The 24,493-nt window shown below is 35.1% G+C and overlaps 2 protein-coding genes, 1 long non-coding RNA gene and 1 pseudogene across 3 annotated transcripts; 2 read left to right on the top strand and 2 right to left on the bottom strand.

The window, feature by feature from the left end:
• Positions 1-7,289: 7,289 nt before the first annotated feature.
• Positions 7,290-9,017, bottom strand: LOC139858028 (uncharacterized). The gene is made up of 5 exons (XR_011762786.1): positions 8,943-9,017; positions 8,280-8,353; positions 7,774-8,200; positions 7,428-7,676; positions 7,290-7,352 (listed from the first exon to the last, which is right to left on the bottom strand). It is a non-coding gene; the product is annotated as an uncharacterized lncRNA (long non-coding RNA).
• A 3,858-nt stretch (positions 9,018-12,875) lies between these two features.
• LOC139858022 (uncharacterized) lies at positions 12,876-18,944 on the bottom strand (annotated as a pseudogene).
• On the top strand, positions 13,752-15,503 carry LOC139859754 (PKS-NRPS hybrid synthetase cheA-like). The gene is made up of 3 exons (XM_071848529.1): positions 13,752-13,772; positions 14,295-14,815; positions 15,434-15,503. Exons 1-3 carry the CDS (start codon positions 13,752-13,754, stop codon positions 15,501-15,503), a joined length of 612 nt encoding a protein of 203 aa, XP_071704630.1.
• On the top strand, positions 16,216-17,161 carry LOC139859753 (uncharacterized). The gene is made up of 2 exons (XM_071848528.1): positions 16,216-16,605; positions 17,066-17,161. Exons 1-2 carry the CDS (start codon positions 16,216-16,218, stop codon positions 17,159-17,161), a joined length of 486 nt encoding a protein of 161 aa, XP_071704629.1.
• Positions 18,945-24,493: the final 5,549 nt, after the last annotated feature.

Here is a 24,493-nt window from a genome sequence, read left to right as displayed (position 1 = left end):
CAGAATCAGGAGCTAGTAATGAGAAGCGTAAGTGGGATGGAAACAAGGGAAGAGTCTTTGATCAAAACCCAGCTAAGAGGCATGAGAGTTTCAAGGGAAACAACGATTGGAGGAACCCCAACCCTAACCCTAGCTCGAACCTCAACTACAAGGGTAGCCTTCCGCAGTGCAAGAGATGCTATAAGCATCATACTGGGTACTTCAACATGGTGTGTGAAAAGTGTAAAAGGACTGGACACATTGGCAAAGATTGCAAGATCATCACCCCAGCTTTGAGGACAAACCCTACTAGACCAAGAAAGTATTTTGAGTGCGGTCAGCAGGGCCACTTCAGGAATGAATGTCCGAACAAGAAGAAGGACGGTGGGCCAGCACGTGGAAGAGTTTTCAACATGAACGTTAAGGATGCCCGTGAGGATCCTGACTTGGTCACAGGTACATTCACTTTCAATAATCTACTTACTTCTGTCTTATTTGATACCGGTGCCGATAGGAGTTATGTATGTAGACATTTTTGTTCTAAGATAGACTGGTCGTTAGTACCTTTAGACGAGAGTATTCTTGTTGAGGTAGCCAATGGAAAACTTGAGAAAGTTGACCAAATTGGCCGAGGAGGTATTATAAACCTAGCTGGTGTGGACTTTGAGATTGACTTGATACCCATCAAGTTGGGAAGCTTTGATGTGATAGTTGGTATGGACTGGTTGTCCAAAGTAAGAGCCGAAGTTATCTGTGGAGAGAAGATCCTTCGTATACCACGCGAAGACGGTGTGCCACTGATTGTTTACGGAGAGAGGTGTAGTCCGAAGTTGAACCTTATTAGTTGCTTGAAGGCACAAAAGGTTATGAAGAAGAGTCGTTTTGCTATCCTAGCGCATGTGAAGGAGTTAGAAACAAAGGAGAAGAGTGTTGATGATGTATGAATTGTAAACGAATTTCCCGACGTCTTTCCAGAGGAGTTACCTAGATTACCACCACCGAGAGCAGTGGAATTTCAGATCAATTTATTGCCGGGAGCTGCACCTGTAGCTCGCGCACCTTATCGACTTGCACCTTCCGAACTGCAAGAGTTGCAGAGTCAACTGCAGGAACTGCTAGACCGTGGATTTATCCAACCAAGCTCTTCGCCTTGGGGCGCGCCTGTTTTGTTTGTGAAGAAGAAGGACGGATCTTTCCGCATGTGTATCGATTATCATGAGCTGAACAAGTTGACGATTAAGAATCGGTATCCCCTTCCCAGAATCGACGATCTTTTCGATCAGTTGCAAGGATCCAGCGTTTACTCTAAGATCGATTTACGATCCGGTTATCACCAATTGAGGGTGAAGGAGAGCGATGTGATGAAGACTGCGTTCAGAACCCGTTATGGTCATTATGAGTTTCTCGTGATGCCGTTCGGATTAACCAACGCACCTGCCGTATTCATGGATCTCATGAATCGTGTATGCAAGCCATACCTGGATAAGTTCGTTATCGTCTTCATAGATGATATCCTCATCTACTACAAAAGCGAAGAAGAACATGAGCAACATCTTCAACTAGTGTTGGAACTCTTTAGACAAGAGCAACTTTATGCCAAATTCTCCAAGTGTGAGTTTTGGTTGAAGGAAGTCCAATTTCTCGGTCATATCGTGAGCGATCAAGGTATCAAAGTTGATCCCGCCAAGATCGAAGCTATCAGCAAGTGGGAAACCCCCACTACTCCGACTCATATTCGCCAATTTCTAGGCCTCGTCGGTTATTACCGAAGATTCATTGAAGGTTTTTCGTTGATTGCGCGTCCTTTGACTGTGTTAACTCATAAGGGGAAGAAATTCGTTTGGGAACCCGAGTAAGAGTCGGCATTCCAAATCCTGAAGAAGAAGTTAACCACCGCTCTTATCATATCTCTTCCCGAAGGCAGTGATGACTTCGTTGTGTATTGTGATACCTCCCGACAAGGTTTTGGGTGTGTATTGATGCAACGGAAGAAAGTTATTGCTTACGCCTCTAGACAACTGAAGGTCCACGAGCAGAACTACACAATGCACGATCTCAAACTTGGAGCCGTTGTCTTTGCACTGAAACTGTGGAGACACTATCTTTATGGAACTAAGAGTAGTATCTTCACCGACCACAAAAGCCTCCAACACATCTTTGATCAGAAACAACTGAACATGAGACAACGACGATGGATCGAGACGCTGAACGACTATGATTGTGAACTCCGTTACCATCCCGGCAAGGCAAATGTTGTAGCCGATGCCTTGAGCCGAAAGGAGAGAATGGTACCTCTTCGTGTTCGAGCCTTGAACATCACCATTCATTCGAACCTCAATAGCTAAATCCGAGTAGCCCAAGATGAGTCTCTCAAAGAGGAGAATATTTCTCAAGAAAGTTTGAACATTCTCGTTTCTCGATTTGAGGTCAAGGAGACTGGACTCCGGTACTTTGCCGGAAGAATTTATGTGCCTAGTTATGGGAATTTACGAAGCCTCATTCTGGATGAAGCCCACAAGTCGAGATATTCAATTCACCCAGGAGCCGGTAAGATGTACACGATCTCAAGGAACAGTATTGGTAGCCAAATCTTAAGAAGGATGTTGCTACTTATGTTTGGAAGTGTTTACCTTGTTCGAAAGTTAAGGCCGAACATCAAAGACCATCTGGATTACTTCAACAACCAGAAATCCCGCAATGGAAGTGGGAAAGGATAACGATGGACTTCATTACGAAGCTACCGAAGACGGTAGGCGGATACGATACCATCTGGGTTATTATTGACCGTCTTACTAAATCTGCTCACTTCTTAGCTATGAAGGAAACTGATACAATGGAAAAACACGCTCAGCTATACATAAAAGAGATTGTATCTCGTCATGGAGTGCCCTTATCGATTATATTAGATCGCGATACCCGTTTCGCTTCCAGATTTTGGCGTTCTTTGCAAGAAGCCTTGGAGACTCGTCTCGACATGAGCGCTGCGTATCACCCACAAACCGACGGACAAAGCGAGCGAATGATTCAGAATTTGGAGGACATGTTGCGTGCTTGTGTTATTGATTTTGTAAAAGCTTGGGAAAAGCATTTGCCGCTAGCTGAATTCTCTTACAACAATAGTTATCATTCGAGCGTTAATGCTGCACCTTTTGAAGCGTTGTATGGTCGTAAATGCCGTTCTCCTATTTGCTGGGCCGAAGTAGGTGAAAAGCAAATCACCGGACCCGAGCTAGTCCACGAAACAAACGAGAAGATTGTCCAAATTTAAGCGAGGCTTAAGACGGCCCGTGATCGTCAAAAGAGTTATGCTGACCTTAAACGAAAAGACTTCGAATTCAACGTGGGTGACCACGTTATGTTGAAGGTCGCACCTTGAAAAGGTGTAATCCGATTCAGAAAGCGTGAAAAGTTAAACCCGCGATACATCAGTCCTTTTGAAATCTTGGAGCGTGTTGGACCCGTTGCTTACCGTTTGGATCTTTCGACACAATTGAGCTCCGTTCATCCTACCTTTCACGTATCAAACTTAAAGAAGTGTCTTGCGGAACCAGAACTTGTCATACCACTAGAAGAACTTACGATTGATGACAAACTCCACTTCGTGGAAGAACCTGTCGAAATCATGGACCGTGAGGTTAAGACCTTGAAGCACAATAAGATTCCAATTGTCCGAGTCCGTTGGAATGCCAAACGAGGACCCGAGTTTACCTGGGAACGAGAGGATCAAATGATGCAGAAGTATCCTCACCTTTTCTCGACTCCTCCATCTACCTCAGCTTAAAATTTCGGGACGAAATTTTCTTTAACAGTTGGGTAATGTAACGACCCGACTTTTTCGACTAATGTTATTACTTGTTGCGTTCACGAAACTGCGTATTTTTGCGTACTGATTATTTTCTGGGATCATTAATGATGCTAATTACCATCATTACTATCTACAACATGTTTTTATATAATTGGTTACTTCACATGATCCTTGATTGCTTTTACGACCGTTAGTGTCACTTATCGCTTTAAACGAGATACGTACTTGGTACACGTTAAACTTTCGTCATAATTGGAATATTATGACTACGTAAACGTAATTGTTATTTATTAATGACAATTACTTGGTTTTATGATTCCTTAATTAAGCTTAGTGTTTACTAATGCTTACTAGTTACCTTAATGGACTTTATCCTTAGTGGACTTCCAAAGCCCAACCTACTTACTTGATGGACTCACTTAATGGACTAGTTAATTGACTAATTTAGTCCATTAAGCATAAGACAAAGTCCATTAGTAAATAAGACAAGTTTAAGCATGCTAGTGTACCATTTCCTTACATGTTTTAGCCTTTTGTTCCATGCCACCCAACATGTACAACCACCACCATGTACCACCATCTAATAACAAGCAAATGGTCCCCCCACCCCCCATTGCAACCGTCGGCCTATAGGGTCACCACCACCATCACCATTTCATTTCAAACACTCTCATTCCATTTCAAAAACACACACTTCTTTTCTCTCAAATTTCTCTCAACTTTTCTCTCAACTTTTCTTGAAGAACTTGAAGGTTTTTAACTCTTTTTCTCTTCTTTTTCTTCTCCAAAACCGTAATCATTATCATCTTCATTTATTTTTGGATTTTGATTTTTATAACTTCAATCCTCATGTGATCTTGCATTCTTTAATCACTTTTATGATAAAGAAGCAAGAACAAGGATCAAAGCTTTGTAGCTTTTGGTTCTACATGAACTTGTAACAAATTTAAGGATCAAAAACTTTAAGATCCTCTTTTATGTTCAAGTATTGGAACTTTAAAGTTCATTTCATGGAGATTCAAGTTTGTAACTTGATATCTTTTTATATAAAGGATCCTTACTTGAACTTGTTTATTTTTAACTTTAAATCTATCATTATTGTTTATGGATTTCGATTTGTTTGAGATCCTTGGTCAAAGATTACTTGTTAAACTTTGATCACATAAATCTTGTAACCAAAGTCTAACTTTGAAAGTTCAAGAACAAGAAAATTTAAGCTTACTAGTTTATAACTTTCACACATGTAAGATTGATCTAAGATATATAACTTATGGTCATCTAACTTGTTAAAACAAGAATTCATTTATTTTTGTTCACTTTACTTTACAAAATCTAAGTTTCATAGCTTATGGTTGTGTAAGTTGAAAGTCTAAGTGTTTTGGCTTAGGGTTTTACCAAGAACATGAGATCTAGACTTTTTAGTCTAAGATCTTTAATATCTAGTTAAGATCTAAGCTCTCTAGCTTAAGGTCTCGATTATTTAGTTTGATTCAAAGTTTATAGCTTAATAAGACTTGTATTTGTGTTGAAACTAAGAAAAGTGATGTAACTTTGGTTCATCACCTTGCTCAAACTCTCACATGAGTTGTGTTTAAATTCTTAGTCTTGATTATTGTGTGTTGATGGTTAAACCTTGGTCATAGTGATGCAAACACATCATTGAGTTATACACTTGAAGCTACAAGAATCAAGGATGAGAACCGTGATGAGCATCAAGCACCAAGAATCCCACCGGAGCACTTTATTTACTATTTGATGGGTCTGATCAGGCACCTGGACTACTGGAAAAGTTGATTTCCAGATATTTCGGTTCGAGTAGATGACTTTTCGTTTAAGACTCGTCTTAATCCGATATAAGGTTTAGGATTTATAGCCTTCCGAAAGTCACTACGTCTTTGTAACGTTGTGCTGAAATTTCTGACCTACTCGCACTTAAACCGTCGCCACGGTGAAACAAAGACGAGTTTGGTTCTGAAAATTGGTCAGTGGTTAGTGGACTCACATACGGAGCCATGGCCACTGACTACGTGTCTTTTCGATTTGTATAGAGGTCGTAGTAGCAGAACGAAGCCAACCTTTGTTTCTATTTCTATTCTTGATTGAAACTTACTTTACTTTTTATTTACGATGATGAATGATAATGATACTTAAGACTTAATTTATGTACTTTCAAACCTTTGGGAACGATTTACTGACTTAGTAACTTTTGACTTAGGTTGAGGACCTTTCGGACCAACTTACTTGGCTATTTATCTCGTATCGACTTTTACTGCTTATTCACTGTGAGTTATAGCATCCCTTTTTACTTAAACTATTTTTGGGACTGAGAATACATGCGCTTTTTACGTTTTACTTATTAGGCACGAGTACTTAAACTTTATTTTGTGTGGGTTATATAACGGCATAAACTTTCCCCTTAGCTCGGTAACGTTTAATCATTGGTTTCCTAACCGTGAACGCGAATCTTAGATATGGATCCATAGGGTTTGACATCCCCACTCGGGCTAGTCGCGCTAGCATTTAACGGGTGTTTAATACTTCGAGAACATACACACTCGCCAAGTGTACTTTTAGGGGGTGATATTTACGTTAAGTTAGTTACCAAGTGCCCACGGTTAAGCATATATTTTTCATACTGTTTTGAAACACTGAAATCTCGTGGCCTACCTTACATTACTGTTACAATTAAACTATAGCTCACCAACATTCGTGTTGACATTTTTAAGCATGTTATTTCTGAGGTGCTTAGACGTTTGATGCTTCCGCTGTATTAGTCTCGCTGTTAGACTTGCTGTGTAGATTTCCGCTGCTTGTTAGAGATGTCTCTGCATGAAACTTTTACTTTGCATTCACGAACTATGTTACTTTTGAACAATGAATTTGTAATGACCTTTGGGTCTCGTACTTATGTTATTGCTTTCTATTCGTAGAAGCACACTATCGTTTGTAAAACATTTGACGTCGGTAAAGACGTTGCCTCTTTTGATGAATGCAAACTGATTTTAAAACATCATATAGTGTTTGACCTTGTAATGATCCTGTTGTTGATGATCCGTACACGTTAATTTTGTACGGGGCGTCACAGTATGTGTATCTGTGTATATGTGTGTATATATATATGTGCGTATCTGTGTGTGTATCTGTATGTATATGTGTACATATAAATGTATGTGTATGTATGTGTATATATGTATATATACATATGTGTGTGTTATATATATAGATAGTATTAAAAGTCAATGTTGGTCAACGTATGACTCAACCCGGACTCGCCCAACTAGTCGTTCCAAAGTCCCAACTGACTTGTATCACGACTTTTCAAATCGTATGTGCATCCAATCTCACTAAACCTTACAAAGAATAAAAGTTCCCTCACATTCCAATAGTGGCAGAAAGTAAATTGTATCACCTTTGGTTACAAAATTAGACAACATTTCAACTTGCCTGTCTAAGAAGCACGTGCCTAACAGCAGAGTCAATATACTCCTTAACCGGTTGACCGAGGAGACCCATCCTTGAACTTCATCAATTTTGCACGTTGAGCCCTAAGCATTCCACTAACAATCACCTAAAAATAGTAAAAAGTATCAACATAAGTATAAACATAAGTCGTATGAGACAACACAGATATTTATGTACACACCTCACGCCCTTTAGCTCCATCCTCCATAACAAACCTTAGAACCCCTTAAAAGCCCTAAAATCATTTAAAGTGTAATATCCTGCGAACAGCAAGTCCACCAAGAAGCTTGTAACGCAAGGACTCGGCCTGGGCAATGGCACAAAGTGGGGTTGTTAACCCATTCAGCATAAAGCTCAACGCTGTTTTCAGGAAACTTAAAACGCTTCTGAACAAGAGATGTCAACTCCCTTATTCTCCTTCCCTTTTCACCTGCAAATTCAAGTTCAAACCAATGTGTTATAATGCTACAAAAACTGTTATAATCAGTCAGTAATCAGTAATACTAATAATTACATTATTAATTTACCAAGAACATTTTGGGTTCGAGTGGCCCTGATGATGATATCTGTACGCATAGTTGTAACCCTAACTTCAACTAGTGGCGAAAACAGAAAATTTTTTCACCCGAGGCAAAAAAAAATAAAAAATTTAAAAACGTATCAACTTTTTTGGGAAAAATATGAAATTTCTTATGGAAAAATTTGAAGGTTTTTTGCCAAAATTTGAAAGTTTTGGGGCAAAATATAAAGACATTGGGGAAAAAAATTTCACCAAGGGCAAAATTGAAAAACCTAAAATTTTTACACTGAAATTGCAAATCCACTAAGGGCGACTGCCCCCGCCCGTCCCTTAGTGGTTCCGCCACTGACTTCAACACCAGAGTAACCATCCTCTGCAAGTTCTCGAGTGAGGACCTTGTTCAGCTCAGCAAAGAACACTCCATTAGCTACCAACTAATAACATAAAACATATCACACAACAAATTACAGAAATGTATAATATCAACTTGTAACAGAGTTTATAAAAACCGACCTTTCATTTTTTGCTCAGTTGAGTCGCCATGATTCAGTATTGTATAAAAGGTAAAGAAACACCTAACCTTGAACCTAATAGAAACAAGCACAATTCATTTAGTAACAAAGACTTAATAACAATATCGTAAAGATATGCAATGATTTGGTAGAAGTGTTCACTAGACAGATATATTTCTATGAAAGATGTACAAAAAACGAAATACATATAATAAAAATAGCAACAACTAGAACAAAAAATCTATAAACACATTTTAATTATTACAGTTCCAAAAAGATATCTTATAATCACCCACAAAACAACATATTTGCATCAACTAATCAAAATATAATAAAAAATGAAAATAATAAATAAAATCACATCTGTCTTTAGCACTGATATTTCCTCTAACTATCATGTGTATACATAATCAATTTATTTGTGCTAAAGTAGGCTATCATAATATCATAATATCTTTATAAATCTGTAATCATCCACAAAACAGACGTGAAAACTGTGAAAGCAAATATAAATATTAATAAAACCGTAGCATCAATTAAGGAGAAAATATAAAGCAAGCAGAGTAGATTCAGCATCATAAATAGCAAATATATAGAAATTAAAAGAAACATACTAAAATGATAGTATCAAGAATAAATTGAAAAATAAAAATAAAATCATAACCTGAAACAAAGAAAATTGAAATTCAGCGGTGGAAAAGAAAATAGAAATGGAAAACGGTAAACGGATAGGGTTTATACTGCATTGGATTCAACCTTATTTTAAGCACATATTTATTTTCACATTGGACTGTTGGACCATAGTTTCAAAACATGTAACCAAGTATTAATTTTTTGTTTGTTTTGTTCTCTTTTGAGCCCTAGTTTCCAATTCGCTTTGAGATCAAACTAATCTCGAAGCGACAACATGTTTGCAAACTGTCCGGAGTCGTGCGTGCTGAACTTCGTGACCTTAAGGGATTTTATACTTGTATCAACTATTTTATTTTTCGCGTATTTAAAAGTAAATCATTAACGTATGTATCATATTTCATAGACTAATCGTCGGCCGTTAAAATGTGTGTTCACTCGTACAAAAAGACTGAGGCAAATATATATATATATATATATATATATATATATATATATATATATATATATATATATATATATATATATATATATATATATATATATATATATATATATATATATATGGTTCAGTCTATTGAAGTTGCAATCTATAATTAATATTAAAATCTTATAATGATGATTTCATTATTAGGCTAATTCCTTTGTTTAGAAAAAATCAAAAAGGAAAAGAAAAAAATCTAAGCATGGTGGATGATGTCATTAATCTAAATAATTCTGAATTAAAATTAAATCATATTAATTAATTATTATTATTAAATCTTATTAATAATTATTTTAATTATTAAAATTAAATTATTTGAATTAATTATTTTGAATTGAGTAAGAGAAGGTATAAAAGCTAGGTAGAAGAAAACCAATTCTAAATTTATATTTTAATTTACACTTTAAAAATAAAATGAAAACTAATATTATCTCTTATGATTGGATGTAGATTGTTTAATATGCATTTTAGGTGTTTGATGAAATGTTCAGCTAACGAGTTTCTTAGTAGGACTCTGTGGTTCCACGGGTCATTAAACTAAATAATTTTAGCATTTACGTTCACTTAATACCTAAAACATATCATTAAACTGTTTCGTTTAAACAAATCCGTGGTTTCACAGGTCATTTCGCTAGTTATAACTTGTAAATACTTCTAATTTAAAAAACGTGAGGCCCTTCCTTAGAGACATATTTTATGTGTGATTGATCTTTCGTGTACGTAGTATCTCAACAAAACTTTAATTCATTTTGCTCATTTGTGATATTCTATTTTTAACGGCAAATGATTATTAAAAAAAGAAAAAATTACGTTGATAGTACTTGTGGTTTGTTATACTTTTCCTCACAGCACCTAAGATTTTTTTTTTTTGCGTCAATAGTACCTCAAGTTTGTTGCAGTTACATGGATAGTACCCAAAGCATACTGCCGTTAAGTTTGTGCCGTTGGGGCCTCACATGTGCCATGCATGTGAGGGCACTTTAGTCCGTTTACATGTTTTGTTCAATATAAAAGGCATGTTAATCGATCAGTTATCCACTTTATTCCTGATTAAATCCCCAATTCGATATAAACCCTAATTTTTCTAATCACCCAATACGTCAATATGGTTGATTATTTTTGTGGAAGGTCAGCAATGATTCGTTGTTCTTTGACCGATCGTAATCCTGGTCATCGCTACTATAGTTGCCCTACAAAGGTATATAATTTCTTCTATTTGGTGCAGTGATGCTTAATCCTAATGTGGTTCGTTATTAACCCTAATTTATTAGTAATAATTATTTTTTTGTTGTTCAGTGGTCCAACTGTCCGTTCATTGCTTGTGGTATGATCCTCCCATGTGTTCTCGTTCACTAGTTGTTATACCAGGGTTGTTAAGGTCCAAGAATAATCTTGAAGATGAGGTCAAAAGGTTAAAAGAGGATGTCAAAATGCTGAAGAATCGAGCAAAGAAGTTGAAGTATTTAGTTATTGTGTTGTTGGTTGTTTTTTTTTCATGTATGTTAATTTAGTTTTTTAGATTGGTAATCTGATCTTTTGGAATGTCTTTTGGTTCAATGTATTATGGATTGCTAGTTTGAATCTAAGAATAGTTGTAAATCTTTTGTTTCAATGTATTATGTATTATGGTTCATTGTAAATCTTTTTTTTTAACTAATTATGAATGCCCAGTTGCAATTTCACAAATGTTTTATATTTTTGTGCATCTTATTCTCTAAAAATTGAATTGATGATTGTGTAAACTATGGCAGTTTTGATGACAATTTACTTTGCTTATTGCATTTCTTAAGACCATATCTTATCAGATTGACAAGGTTATGGCAGTTTACTTTGCTTATTCCTTATTGCTTATTGTACCAAATGACCATTATGTATCATTTTGACCTAATGACCAAAGTATTACCTGCACTAAAATGGTTGCACCTTGTTGGACCTGGTATGACCTACTTTACACTTATTTGACTATTTATGACCAAATGATCATAGTTTGACATATTTTGACTTGGTATAACATAATTTGACTAATTATGACCAAATGACCATAGTTTAACCTAGTTTGACCTGCTTTGAACTAGTATGACATAATTTGACAAATTATGAACAAATGACCAGAGTTTGACCTGGTTTGACATAATTTGACTAATTATGACCAAATGACTATAGTTTGACCTAGTTTGACATAGTTTGACCCGGTTTGACATAATTTGACTAATTATGAACAAATGACCATAGTTTGACCTGGTTTGACATAATTTGACTAATTTTGACCAAATGACCATAGTTTGACCTAGTTTGACATGGTTTGACATGGTTTTGACTAATTATGAACAAATGACCTAGTTTGACATGGTTTGACCTGGTTTGACATGGTTTGACATAAACAGTTAAACATAAGAGAAACTGGTAAGCCATCTTAGAATTGCAATCATAACCAAGATCCAACACCATTTTTCTTATTTCATTAACACTAAATGTATCACCTGCAACTAAGTCAAAATAATTTATCTTTTCATTAACATAATCCCTACGTGGAGGATGAATAAAATGGCCACCATGATGTAGTTTGATTGTAAACAATCCAGGATATATATCTACATGTAACATAAGAAAATGCAAATATTGATCATCATCAATGAAACAGTATAATCAGGTTTATTAAAAAAAAAAAAAAAAAAAAAAGTTGAATAAGAAATCTTACCATATATGTTGTTGACATCAAATGAGTTTAACTGGTCACACATTTGATACAAACTCGAATCCATCAGCTTGATTGTTAGGGTTTGTGGTGAAAGCAGAAAATTAATGAACCGTCGTTTGATTTTTGCAGTATAATGGTATACTAGTCGATTGGAATTGATTTATGCCCTTCTCAAGGAAGATTCAAAGTGTGCGCTCTTGGTTGAATGCGACACTCTCAGCGGACATGTTGACGGAAGTGTACTTATGTAACAAATAATTGGACGGGACCAAAATGCCCTCACATGCATGGCACATGACATACGTTAACGGTTATAAAGTGACGGCTGTTTAGCTAAGGTACTAACCACGATTGTGATACAAACTTGAGGTACTATTGACGCAAAAAAAAAAAAAAAAAAACCTTAGGTGCTGTGAGGAAAAGTATAACAATCCACAGGTACTATCGACGTAATTTTTCTTAAAAAAAGTCGAATAGCAAAAGGAAATTATAAGGGTTGGCTAAGCCAACACTTCCAACTAAAAATTCTACAATTTCTATACTTTAACCCAGAATAAAAAAGTAATTTAATGTTGTTAATATTTTGAAAACAATGAACTCCTTTAATATAAACACGGAAACACCTACTCAAGTTAAAACATTGCCTCAGTATGAAAATGGCTCTGGAAGGTGTTTTATATTTTAACTTTCTTGCACCATCAAAAGTCTTCTTTTTGTCATATTTGGCTTTTGCCAACCCCTCTATCGTTCGTGTAGGTAGCCATCACATGTAGTGCAGCAGCATATCCACTACTAACTCCAATCTCAATGTGTGCGTTCAGGGTGGCGGTTGATGGCTGCTGACCACTTGCCCCTTTCATGATGTTTAATGAAGGGGGCCAAAAGTTTAGGCTGCAGCCTTGTTCCATAAACCACTGTTTTCATGATAACAATATAGCCAATATATTTGTACTAGTTAATTCAGATATAGTCTTAAACTTAACTTGTAAAACAACACAAACACGCATAACATGTTAACAAGAAGCTACAAGTCAGTCTTATCAGCATGATGAAAATCACAAAATAAAAATCGTAAACAATACAGAGTAATTTCAAATCGGGAACCTTCATTCAGACAGTAAAGCAAGAGCCAATTATTATATTTTCTTTTTCTTTACAAAAGTAGAGCAGAAATTGAATTAGAATGACTAAGAAAGATGTTTAGTTGGTGAGAACTTAGAAATTAGAATAACACCCAAAACGACAACAAAATACATGACGTAAACAAGACACGATAATCACCACATACCATGATATATATTGTCATATATGAGAATCACAATTCACAATCCATAAAACTGCAAGCAACGTGGGACCTACAGACATGGGTTATTTGTTGCAAGGGTCCGGCTACCAGGACACCCCTATTCAACTTTTTAGCTAGCATGCATGTCATCTCACTGATTAAATAGTCCCATCCCACCATTTATATTTTCCATCCTATTTTGATACTACGTATTCCAAAAGCTATGCAAGTAGAACTTTATATTGAATTTTTTTTATTGTTTTCTAATACAATTACATATTTACGTGTAGATTTTCAAAGTCATACAAATACAAATAGAGAGTACTTACTTTTCATATTTTAATTAATATTATCTTCACTCCTACTTCACTTATCTATGGATACTACCATCATACAGGTACATGCACAATCTACTATACTATCACACATAACAATAATATGAATAATAATTTAGACAATAATTTAACACTTTTAACCCATACTAACTTATCTTAATTTTTACCCATACTAAAATCACACCTTTTTTACTTTGTTTTTTATACTAACTTATCATACTTTAACCCATACTAAAATAATAATGTTGTATCTTATCTTGCTTTAACCCATAACAAAACAATAATGTAGTACTTAATTACTCATTACATTATCTTTCACTCATATAGCTATAGTCTATATAAGGAATACATCTTTCTCCAAAAAAAATATAAGAAACACATACATATTGTATTGGTTCATATAAGAAATATTTATAATTAATCGTTTATATAACATTCACAATTTGTATCGATTTATAACATTATAAGGAATAGTTATGTCAAGTGTATCAGATTTTTCAACTGATCAGGTATAATATTTCATTTAATGGCACATTAAACTATATTTTAATATTAAATTGAAACTAAATAACTTGCATTTTCAGGTGTTCAATAGTCGTGAAGAGTTGACTGAATGGGTAAAAAATGAAGCACGTTCTCATAGCCAAGTTATTGTCATCAGAAGATCAAAAGAAAAAAAGGGTTACGTAGTCAAGATTGAATATGCGTGTGAGCGCGGCGGTGTATCCAGAAGTAAATCAACCCCGGAAAAAAGTAAACCGTGTAAAAAAATTGACTGTAAATTTAAAATGGTAGCAAAGTTTTCAAAGACAACTGGTGTTTGGTCGATAAAAATGAAAAATTCAGTACATAACCATGAACGTATAATGTATATGGAAGGTCATGCTTATGCAGCGCGATTGACTAATGATGAATGGCGTTTAGTCGCGGATTTATCAAGTAAAAATGTAAGGACTGGTGAAATTCTTGCGACATTGAAGAAGCAGAATCCGGAAAATGTTTCTTCAAGCAAAACGGTGTATAATGCAAAAGCAAAACTTCGCACAATATTTCAAGCAAACAGGACTCCTATACAGGTAGTAATGTCATTTTTGAAGGAAAAAGGGTACGACTTTCAATATCGTATTAATGATTCTACTAACCAATTAGAAGAATTATTTTGGATCCATCTAATTTCATATGAAATATTTCGTGCATTTCCGCATATTTTATTGATGGATGCTACCTATAATACGAATATTTATAAGTTGCTCTTTTTTGAAATCGTTGGTGTTACTAGTACCAGCAAGACGTTTTCGATAGCATTCGTCTTGATGGATAAAGAAAAAATTAACAACTTTATTTGGGCGTTAAATTGCTTAAAGTTGGTTATGGGCGAAACGTATGAACCGCGCGTTATCGTCACAGATAGAGATTTGTCCCTAATTAATGCATGTTACCAAGTATTTCCAAAAGCTAATAAATTGCTTTGTAGATGGCATATTTGGCAAAATATTCTTAAGAATTGCAAAAAATATATTAAGTTAGACACGGAATGGGTCTCTTTTCATAATACGTGGAAGAAGTTAGTTAAAGCTCCAACAATGACATTATATACGCGTTACTATGAACGTCTTCGTTGATACATCATCAAGGTATTATTTTTAAGTGTTTTCTATTTAATAATAATCTTAACAAATATATCATCAACCTTTGATACGAGTATGTGTTTTTTAACTTTCAGATGTGTTGAAGTACCTCCAAGAAGTATGGTTAAACAAATACGCCCACATGTTCGTATCGGTGGTGACTGATAAATCACTTAACTTCGAAAATTCAACCACCAATAGGGTTGAGAGTCAGCATGCGAAGGTGAAATTAAGTTTGGCATCCTCGCAATCAAAAATAGACACATTTGTGCCTATAATAGATAAAGTGGTTGAGTCACAAGTTAGTATAATCAAAGAAAGCTTTGAACGAAGCAGATGTTTTCGATGGCCGAAGTTAGAACATCCAAGTTTCGAACAATTGTGGGGTTGTGTTTCTCTTAGTGCTATAGAAAAAATTCATGCTGAGCTTGGGCGTTTCAACAAGTTTGAAATAACAAATGAGAATTGTGGTTGTCAGCTAAGATCGTGTTTTGGGCTACCATGTGCGCACGAACAAGCAATTTATTTAAATGCATGTATGTTTATTCCTCTAGAGTCGATTGATATTTTTTGGAAGACACTTTCTTTTACGCCATGTATATCATCACAAGATGGCAATTTTCAATGTCACCCTGAGTTAGACATGATATCTCATATTTAAGAACCCGTTGTTCACATTAATACTCGTGGACGTCCAAGTGTGAAGCAGCAAAAAAAAAAGGCATCATTGAACCGACAACAAGAACCTGCCAGACATAGTTCTTACGCACAAGATCGATTCGGTATACCGGACTTGAACCAAGAACCTTCAAGACATAGTTCTTATGTACACCAAACATTTTTCTCGACTATCCCATTATTAAATCAAATTCCAGAAATGTTTCGACCGTACGTAACGAACATACACAATGTAGAAGGTGATGGGAATTGCGGATTTAGATCGGTAGCTTCATCTCTCGGTCTTCATGAAAATCGTTGGCCACAAATTAGGATGGAGTTGCTTGAAGAGATAATAACGCATAAAGAAATATACGCTGATCTGTTTGGAGAAGGTGAATTGTTCCAACTTTATCAGACGATCAATCTTCCACAAGATGCTAGTGCAATTCGGAAGTATTGGATGACTTTGCCAGATATGGGTTTTCTAATTGCTTCAAGGTACAATGTAGTTTTGCTATGTTTGAGCAACGAAGCAGATACAACATGTTTACCACCTTGGAGCAATCCACCCGAGTCACAACAACATGATATATGTGTAATTGCTCGCGTAAATGGTAACCACTTTGTAAAAGTGGATTTACAAGGATATTATCCGATACCTCCGACTCATGCACAGTGGAATATATATAAATATGATGGCGAATGGGAACGTCCGTATAGAAATCAACAAGATATGTACATTCAATATATGCATTCCAATTATGAGTCTTCGCATGTAAATCTCGATTAGAATATTAATTTCAAATTATTTGTTGTTAATTATTTATTTTATTGAAGGAAATTATTTATTTTGTTAAAAAATAAACTTATTGAGAAAAAAAAGTATAAATAAATTAACATTTAATTAATATTAATATAATTATAATTAATAAATAAAAAATTAAAATGAAGCTATAAAATCAAAAAACTAGAAATCGGTGGTTACCACTTAAACTATACATTAACTTATTAGGTAGTATTTATATTTTCTATTTCCTATTAATATAATTTAATTTAATAATAAAAAGGAAATAAAAAGGACTTTTGTGTCAGGAGTCAGAATTGCAGAGGCTAGGAGGGTGTCCTCTAAGAATTTCCCTTGTTGCAAAAGCACTCTGACATAATAGACACCGGCCAGAAACCACTACATTGTTGACACAATTGTCATGTCTACAACCACAACCGAAACTATTAAACAACACCAAACAAAATTTCATGAATACATCATACAAATAAGTGACATTTTAGGTCTGTACGATGAAAAATTGAAGATGCAACGTGAAGCAACCAAAAGAACCAAGGCAATGCACCTTCAAGTCCTCTTTATCCTGAATATTGTTCCTTAATGACACCCCCGAACAATACAAACTAATTGTGACAGCATAAAGACGGTTATTCAAATCAAAATCTGTTGAAACTAAAGTTAGTGCAACCTAAAAGTAAAAAATGAGATAAATAAGCTATATGAAGCAAACATAACTCAAAAGATCAAAACTGGGCAAAGTTTAGCACACTTTGTATCAAACCACCAAATAACTTCAAGAACATATTGCCATCTCTTCAAACCACATTATACTGTAAAACAAAACTCCCAATCTCAAGATACAAATTCTAAAGCCATGGTGAAACATAATTAAAAACAGTATGCTAATCATCATAATTATAACAAGCAACATAAAAGGGTCCAAAAAAGAATCAACCTTAACTTACCTTTTAACCCGTCCTATTTCTTATCACCAATATAACCTTCTTTTCGTCCTTCAAACCCGGGCCTCATAAGCTTCTTCTCCCTTTTCGCAATCTTTCTCATTTTCTTTTGATTCGCCCTTTCTTCAATATTCCCTCTTCTTTTCGCCTTTCTCTCCTCCCTCAACTTATCCTGCGTTTCAACCCGTTCTTTCCATTTTCCCGCACTTTTTTCCCGCCTCTTTTTCTCCTTATTTAAACTCCTCTTCAAAAGCTTCACATCATCATGTACCTTCACACCCATCGCCTTTTCAGTCGCCACTTTCCACGAATACTTTGTCGCCACCTCAGCATTTTCCTTCTTCGCTTCCTTCAACTTTTGCGCTTTCTCTAATTCTTTCACCTTCGAACCCTTTTTCACTTTCTTTTTACTCCAGTCTTCGTCTCCCAATTTCACTTTCCCAAATTCAAAATCCGCCACTACGGCTTTTCCTTACCTTTTTCACTACCACTACCAACATTTTTACCATCTTTACCACCGTAACGTTTATTATCACGATCTTCCCGTTTCCGTTTCTTACCGGTAAAATCACCACTTTCTCTTCTCTCGTTCATCAACATCGTTCGTTTCCCTTGACCTCGATTCGCACGAAGCATTTCAAGCTTTTGATGTAACCTCTTTTGTAACTCCTCATAACTAACCGACTCTTTACTACTTTCACCATCAAATTCTGGCATCGGTTTCACCTTAATCTCAATCTCCTCTTCATCATCATCTTCATCATCAGAATCTTTATCAGTCTTTTCAATCTTACTAATGTTTTTCTTCAACAGATCTAAAGTTGTGGTTTGTGATTTCTCAGGGTCAAGGCGATCACGACGTGATTTCTTGATATTTTCGCGTGTCTGTTGTTTAAGAGACGCGCGTTTGACTTTATTAAGGCCCTGGACCCACGGTTTAGAATCTTCATCGACAGGAAGATAGAACTTTGCAGGGATTAATTCAATTAGTTTGTCGAAAAACTGTGTGTGGTCGTGAATTAATGCTTTGAGATCAACAGAAACCGATCCTTTTTGCTGCTTCTTCGTCATTAAAAACAGTGAATTTATATATCAGATGAAACCTGAATATCTATCACATGCAGTAAGAAATTTAACGTGTTTAACATGTAGCGATTCATGAAATTGAGTACAATTAACAGATATAAGTAGTGTAATAGATAGATTTTTCCTAATTTTCGATCATTAATATTATACTTGTATCAACTATTTTATTTTTCACGTATGTTAGAATAAACCATTACCGTGTCTGTTTATAACATTTATCGTAGACTAATCGCCAGCAGTTAAAATGTGTGTTCACTCGTACTCAAAGACGAGACAACTATATATCTGTCTTAGTCGATATAGATTATTTTGAAGTTATAATTATAACTTGTAAATACTAATAATTTAAAAAATGTGAGGCCCCTACTTAAAGAGGGGAGACATATTTTATGTGTGATTGATCTTTCATGCACAGAGTACCTTAACAAAACTTTAGTCATAAAATAATAATTTAATTTAATGTTTATCAAAACCATCATACTTTTAACAACGTTGTTACCAAAAATAATATAATTCAGTAATCTTCATATTCACAAAAGGGTAATAGAAAAGATGCCATATAAGAGGTCCCTTCTATTCCTCAAAGCATGCCAAGCGTCTAGCCAATCTAGTAACTCCATCACCAAAGAGATAACCGGGTGAGACACTCTCTACATCGAGAGAAGATTAGTCTTCCATTTTTAAAGCCTATTCTTGAATTTGTGCTAATGTGATTCCAAATACTAATTAGTTTCGTGCTAACACTAATTGGGAGACCAAGGTAGATAAAAGGGACCAAACCTGCTTTACACCCAGGGCCGGCTAAGGCTATGGGCGAAGCGGGCGACGGCCCGGGGCATCACGCGGTTAGGGACATCATTTCGAAAAAAATCATTAATACCCATAGTTTTAAACCTCATGAGATATATGTTTGAATAACTGTTGGGGGCATTTTATAATCATTTCGCCCGAGACATACAAAAACTTTGACCAAAGTTTGACCGGCCCTGTTTACACCCCATACCATTAGCCATTTGTGATAACCTAAAGCAGACATATTTTCGGAACAATTAACTCCTTTAATATAAACACCCACTCAAGTTAAAACATAAACAGCCTCGATATGAAAATGCCTCCGGAAGCTTTTTTTTTTTTTTTTTTTAAAAAAATTTATCTGACACCATCAAAAATCTCCTTTTTGTTATATTTGGCTTTTGCCAATCCGTCTAGGTTCGCGTGAGTAGCCAGCAGCAGATCCTCTACTAACTCCAATCTCAACGCGTGCATTCAAGGTAATGGTTGATGGCTGCTCCTGACCAAAAGTGTAGGTGGCAGCCTTGTTCCATAAACCACAGTTTTCGTGTCAATAATATAGCCAAGATGTTTGTCTAAGTTAAATAAGATATAATCTTAATAAACTTGTTAAAGAAAAACACAAACACACTTAACATGTTAACAAGAAGCTACAAGTCAGTCTTATCAGCAGATGACATATATCAAGGAAAAAAATTCAAATGAAACGAATCCAAAAACCTTCATTCAGACAGAAAAACAAGAGACAATTGTATTGTATCTATATTTACAAAAATGTAGCAGAAACTGTGAAGTCTACAAACACTGTAAATGTTTAAGAATAGAATAGAAATCTACACTTGAAAGAATAAGGTAGCAAGACTTTGTTGCTAAAGATTAAAATAGCAAGACTTTGTTGCTAAGTAGTTTAGAATACATAATGAAAGTGTAGAATAGATATAATTTGAAGGTTGGTTATATTATTTGAAGATTTGTTATCTTATACAACTCTTGATTACAATTCCTATTTATAGGCTACAAAAAACTAACTTTCTTAACCTCTAAGAAAACTTAAGAGGTAAGTATTACGAATATCGATAATTACTTAACAACTAAGGATACTAAAATATCTATGTATTCTTAATGGGTAAGAATACTTAATAGCTAAGTATCCTTAATGGCTAAGAATACTTAATGGCTAAGAATACTTAATAGCTAAGTATCCTTAATAGTTAAGAATACTTAATAGCTAAGTTTTCTTAGTAACTAAGTTTACATAATATAAGATTTATGTCTAATAACAATCTTAGATACGCTAACACTCCTCCTTAAGATTGTTGTTAGACATCATAAGCCGAATTTTCAATTGATCTAGCTTCATTTCCGTGAGGGACTTTGTAAGCATATCTGCCAATTGATCATCAGAGGTGCAGTATTTCAGCTTGACTTCTCCATTCTTCTCGGCTTCTCGAATAACATGATATTTGACATTGATGTGTTTCGTTCTTCCGTGTTGCACCGGATTCTCTACTGTAGCAATAGCAGACTTGTTATCACAATAGATTACTGTTGGACATTCTTGAGTTAGATCCAAGTCGGGCAGCACATTTCTCATCCAAACAGCATGATTAAGAGCATATGTGATTGCTATATATTCTGCCTCTGCAGTAGATGGTGCGACAATTCTTTGCTTCTTTGAGTTCCAGCAAAATGCACTTGAACTCCTCCTAAAATTATGATTCATCAAATGAGCGTCGATCTCAGAATACCACGCCTTTGGTGCTTTCTTTAGACCATAAAGTGCCTTATATAGTCTGTACACTTTTTCTTCTTGACCAACTACTTCAAAGCCTTGAGGTTGCTTTACATAAATCTCCTCCTCAAGTTGAGCATTCAAAAATGCAAACTTCATATCAAGATGATGAATTTTCAAATTACGTTGAGCAGCTACAGCTAACAATAACTTGATCACGTCATGATGAGCAACTGGAGCGAAAGTCTTCCTAAAATCCACACCGGCAATTTGAGAATATCCTTTCGCTACCAACCTTGCTTTGTGTTTATGAACTGAATCATCAGGTTGAAACTTAGTTCTAAACACCCATTTGACACCTATTGCATTCTTACCCTTTGGCAAATCAACAAGCTTCCATGTTTCATTTTTCTTAATCATTTCAAGCTCTGATTTCATGGCTTCATTCCATTCATCGTGTTTGGAAGCTTCAATATAGCTTTCGGGCTCCATAACAACATGATTACAAGATTCGTAAACATCAGCAATTTTTCTGGTTCTCAAAACTTCGGTGTCAGTTGTGTCTTCGACATCAAATTCTGCATTATCATAATGAGATTCATTTTGGAGACTTGAAATAGAAGCTTCATGCCTTTTAACTTCCTTCATATTCCAATCCCAATAGGCTCCTTCATCAACAGTCACATCTTTACTTTTGTAATCGACATATGATGCCACAAACAAGTGTTCAGTTGTTTCCTGATTTTCCTCAGTGACATTTGCCAACTGAAGTTCCTTTGTTTGGCCTTGATTTTTCTTTGTTCTACAATATTTCTCAATATGTCCAAACTTTTTGCATAAATTGCACTTAAATTTTGGTTTATCTTTGAACCAACAATCAACATCTTGATGATTTGTATTTTGAAAAACTTTATATGGAGGGAAAGTACCTTTCTTTGATGTTGAAGAGGAGCTTCGTGAGTTTGAACTTTTATTTCCTTTATAATTTCCTCTCTTATATGTGTTTTGTCTTGAATTCTCAGCCTTGTTATTTTTGAAAGAAGCTTGAAAAGCACCTTCAACCTTTTCTTCAGATCTCATAGAGACCCTCAGTTCTTGTGCTTGAAGCTTACTGGTTAGTTCAGAAACCGTAAGCATGCTAATATCACAAGATTCTTCTATTGCGGAAATTTTGGCTTCAAACTTTTGAGGGACACTTATCATTATCTTCTCCACCACTTTCTGGTTTGAAATCTTGTCACCATGAAGTCTAATCTGATTAACAACATCCATTATTCGCGATGAATAATCTTTCACGAGTTCATCATCGTTCAATTTCAACAATTCAAACTCTCGTCTGAGAGTCAATAATCTGACAGCTTTTACTCTATCAGAACCTTCATAGGTATCTTGAATTTTATCCCACACAACTTTTGGTGTGTCCAAGTCCATTATTGAGGTGAAAATTTGATCAGCAAGTCCTGAATGTAAACAGGTAAGTGCCTTATTTTCTTTAGCAACTCTTCTTCATAATTTTTTAGTTGAGCAACAGTTGGGTTTGCACTGAGTACTGGAGGATCTTCATCAGTCTCTACAACCTTCCATAAACCTTGAGACTTCAAATATGTCTTCATCTTTACTGCCCAAATATGATAGTGCAACCCATTAAATGTTGAAATTGTTGTAGCAGTTGAACTAGATGCCATGTCTAGTCTAAAATTACTTTATCGTGAATAAAACGGCCCCTTAAGAAGAGAGCTCTGATACCACTGTAAATGTTCAAGAATAGAATAGAATTCTACACTTGAAAGATTAAGGTAGCAAGACTTTGTTGCTAAAGATTAAAATAGCAAGACTTTGTTGCTAAGTAGTTTAGAATACATAATGAAAGTGTAGAATAGATATAATTTGAAGGTTGGTTATATTATTTGAAGATTTGTTATCTTATACAACTCTTGATTACAACTCCTATTTATAGGCTACAAAAAACTAACTTTCTTAACCTCTAAGAAAACTTAAGAGGTAAGTATCACGAATATCGATAATTACTTAACAACTAAAGATACTAAAATATCTATGTATCCTTAATGGATAAGAATACTTAATAGCTAAGTATCCTTAATGGATAAGAATACTTAATGGCTAAAAATACTTAATAACTAAGTATCCTTAATAGTTAAGAATACTTAATAGCTAAGTTTTCTTAGTAACTAATTTTACATAATATAAGATTTATGTCTAATAACAATCTTAGAAACGCTAACAAACACAACCAAAACTAATTAAAAACAACAACTGAAACTAAAATCAACTGCCCAATCGTATGGCAACTATTTGTTGCACTCTTTTTACTTTTACATACTAAAGAAAAGAAACAAAATTTTGAGAATCTGTTGTTTAAATCACACATCATAAAGATAGATATTTAGAAGGCTGTACAAGAAAATGTACTAAAACAACATATCTTCAAGTCCTCTGATCCGATCAGGTAAGATTAGGTTGTTGAGGCGATATATCCTACTGTTCCGATCTTTTAAGGTAATATTACTATGTCATCAGAGCCAAAGAACCAATAAATTTAGTTTCAAAGAATTCGATAGGTCCTCGGTGGATTTAACGATTTTGGGCCCACACACCATTTCAATCTAACCCACAATGAAATCAGGTTTTGAAGAAGACGCTTATGCCCCACAACCAAAGCTCCATTATCACGAGAAGCCAAAACCGAGTTGCATTTAATTCAAGACATCCTCTTATGATCAGCATTACCATCCCACAAAAAGACATATCTGCGGTGTTCAAGAGTAGGCTAAACGAATTCAGGAGCTTAAAAGATTGAAATATGATAAAACCCAAACACTACTTGTTAAAACCGCCTTAATCAAGGTCAAATAGCCACCAATAGGAAGGAGATTAGTATTCCATTTTGAAAGCCTATTGTTGAATTTGTGCTAATGTGATTCCAGCTACTAATTAATTTCATGCTAACACTAACTGTGACAATTAATAGTTTCGAACATTCAACAGATATTGAATAGTAATGAGAAACACAACAATCTTTTCCGACTTTTTTTACACCATTAAAAATCTTTCTTCTTTTGTTCACTTTTGGCTTTTGTCATCCCGACTTTGTTCATGTAGGTAGCCATTTAACATGTAG

Source organism: Rutidosis leptorrhynchoides, chromosome 7 (assembly GCF_046630445.1).
Source record: "Rutidosis leptorrhynchoides isolate AG116_Rl617_1_P2 chromosome 7, CSIRO_AGI_Rlap_v1, whole genome shotgun sequence".
Taxonomy (NCBI): domain Eukaryota; kingdom Viridiplantae; phylum Streptophyta; class Magnoliopsida; order Asterales; family Asteraceae; genus Rutidosis; species Rutidosis leptorrhynchoides.
The sequence above is the reverse complement of the archived record's forward strand: the minus strand, read 5'-3'. Positions and strand labels throughout refer to the sequence as shown.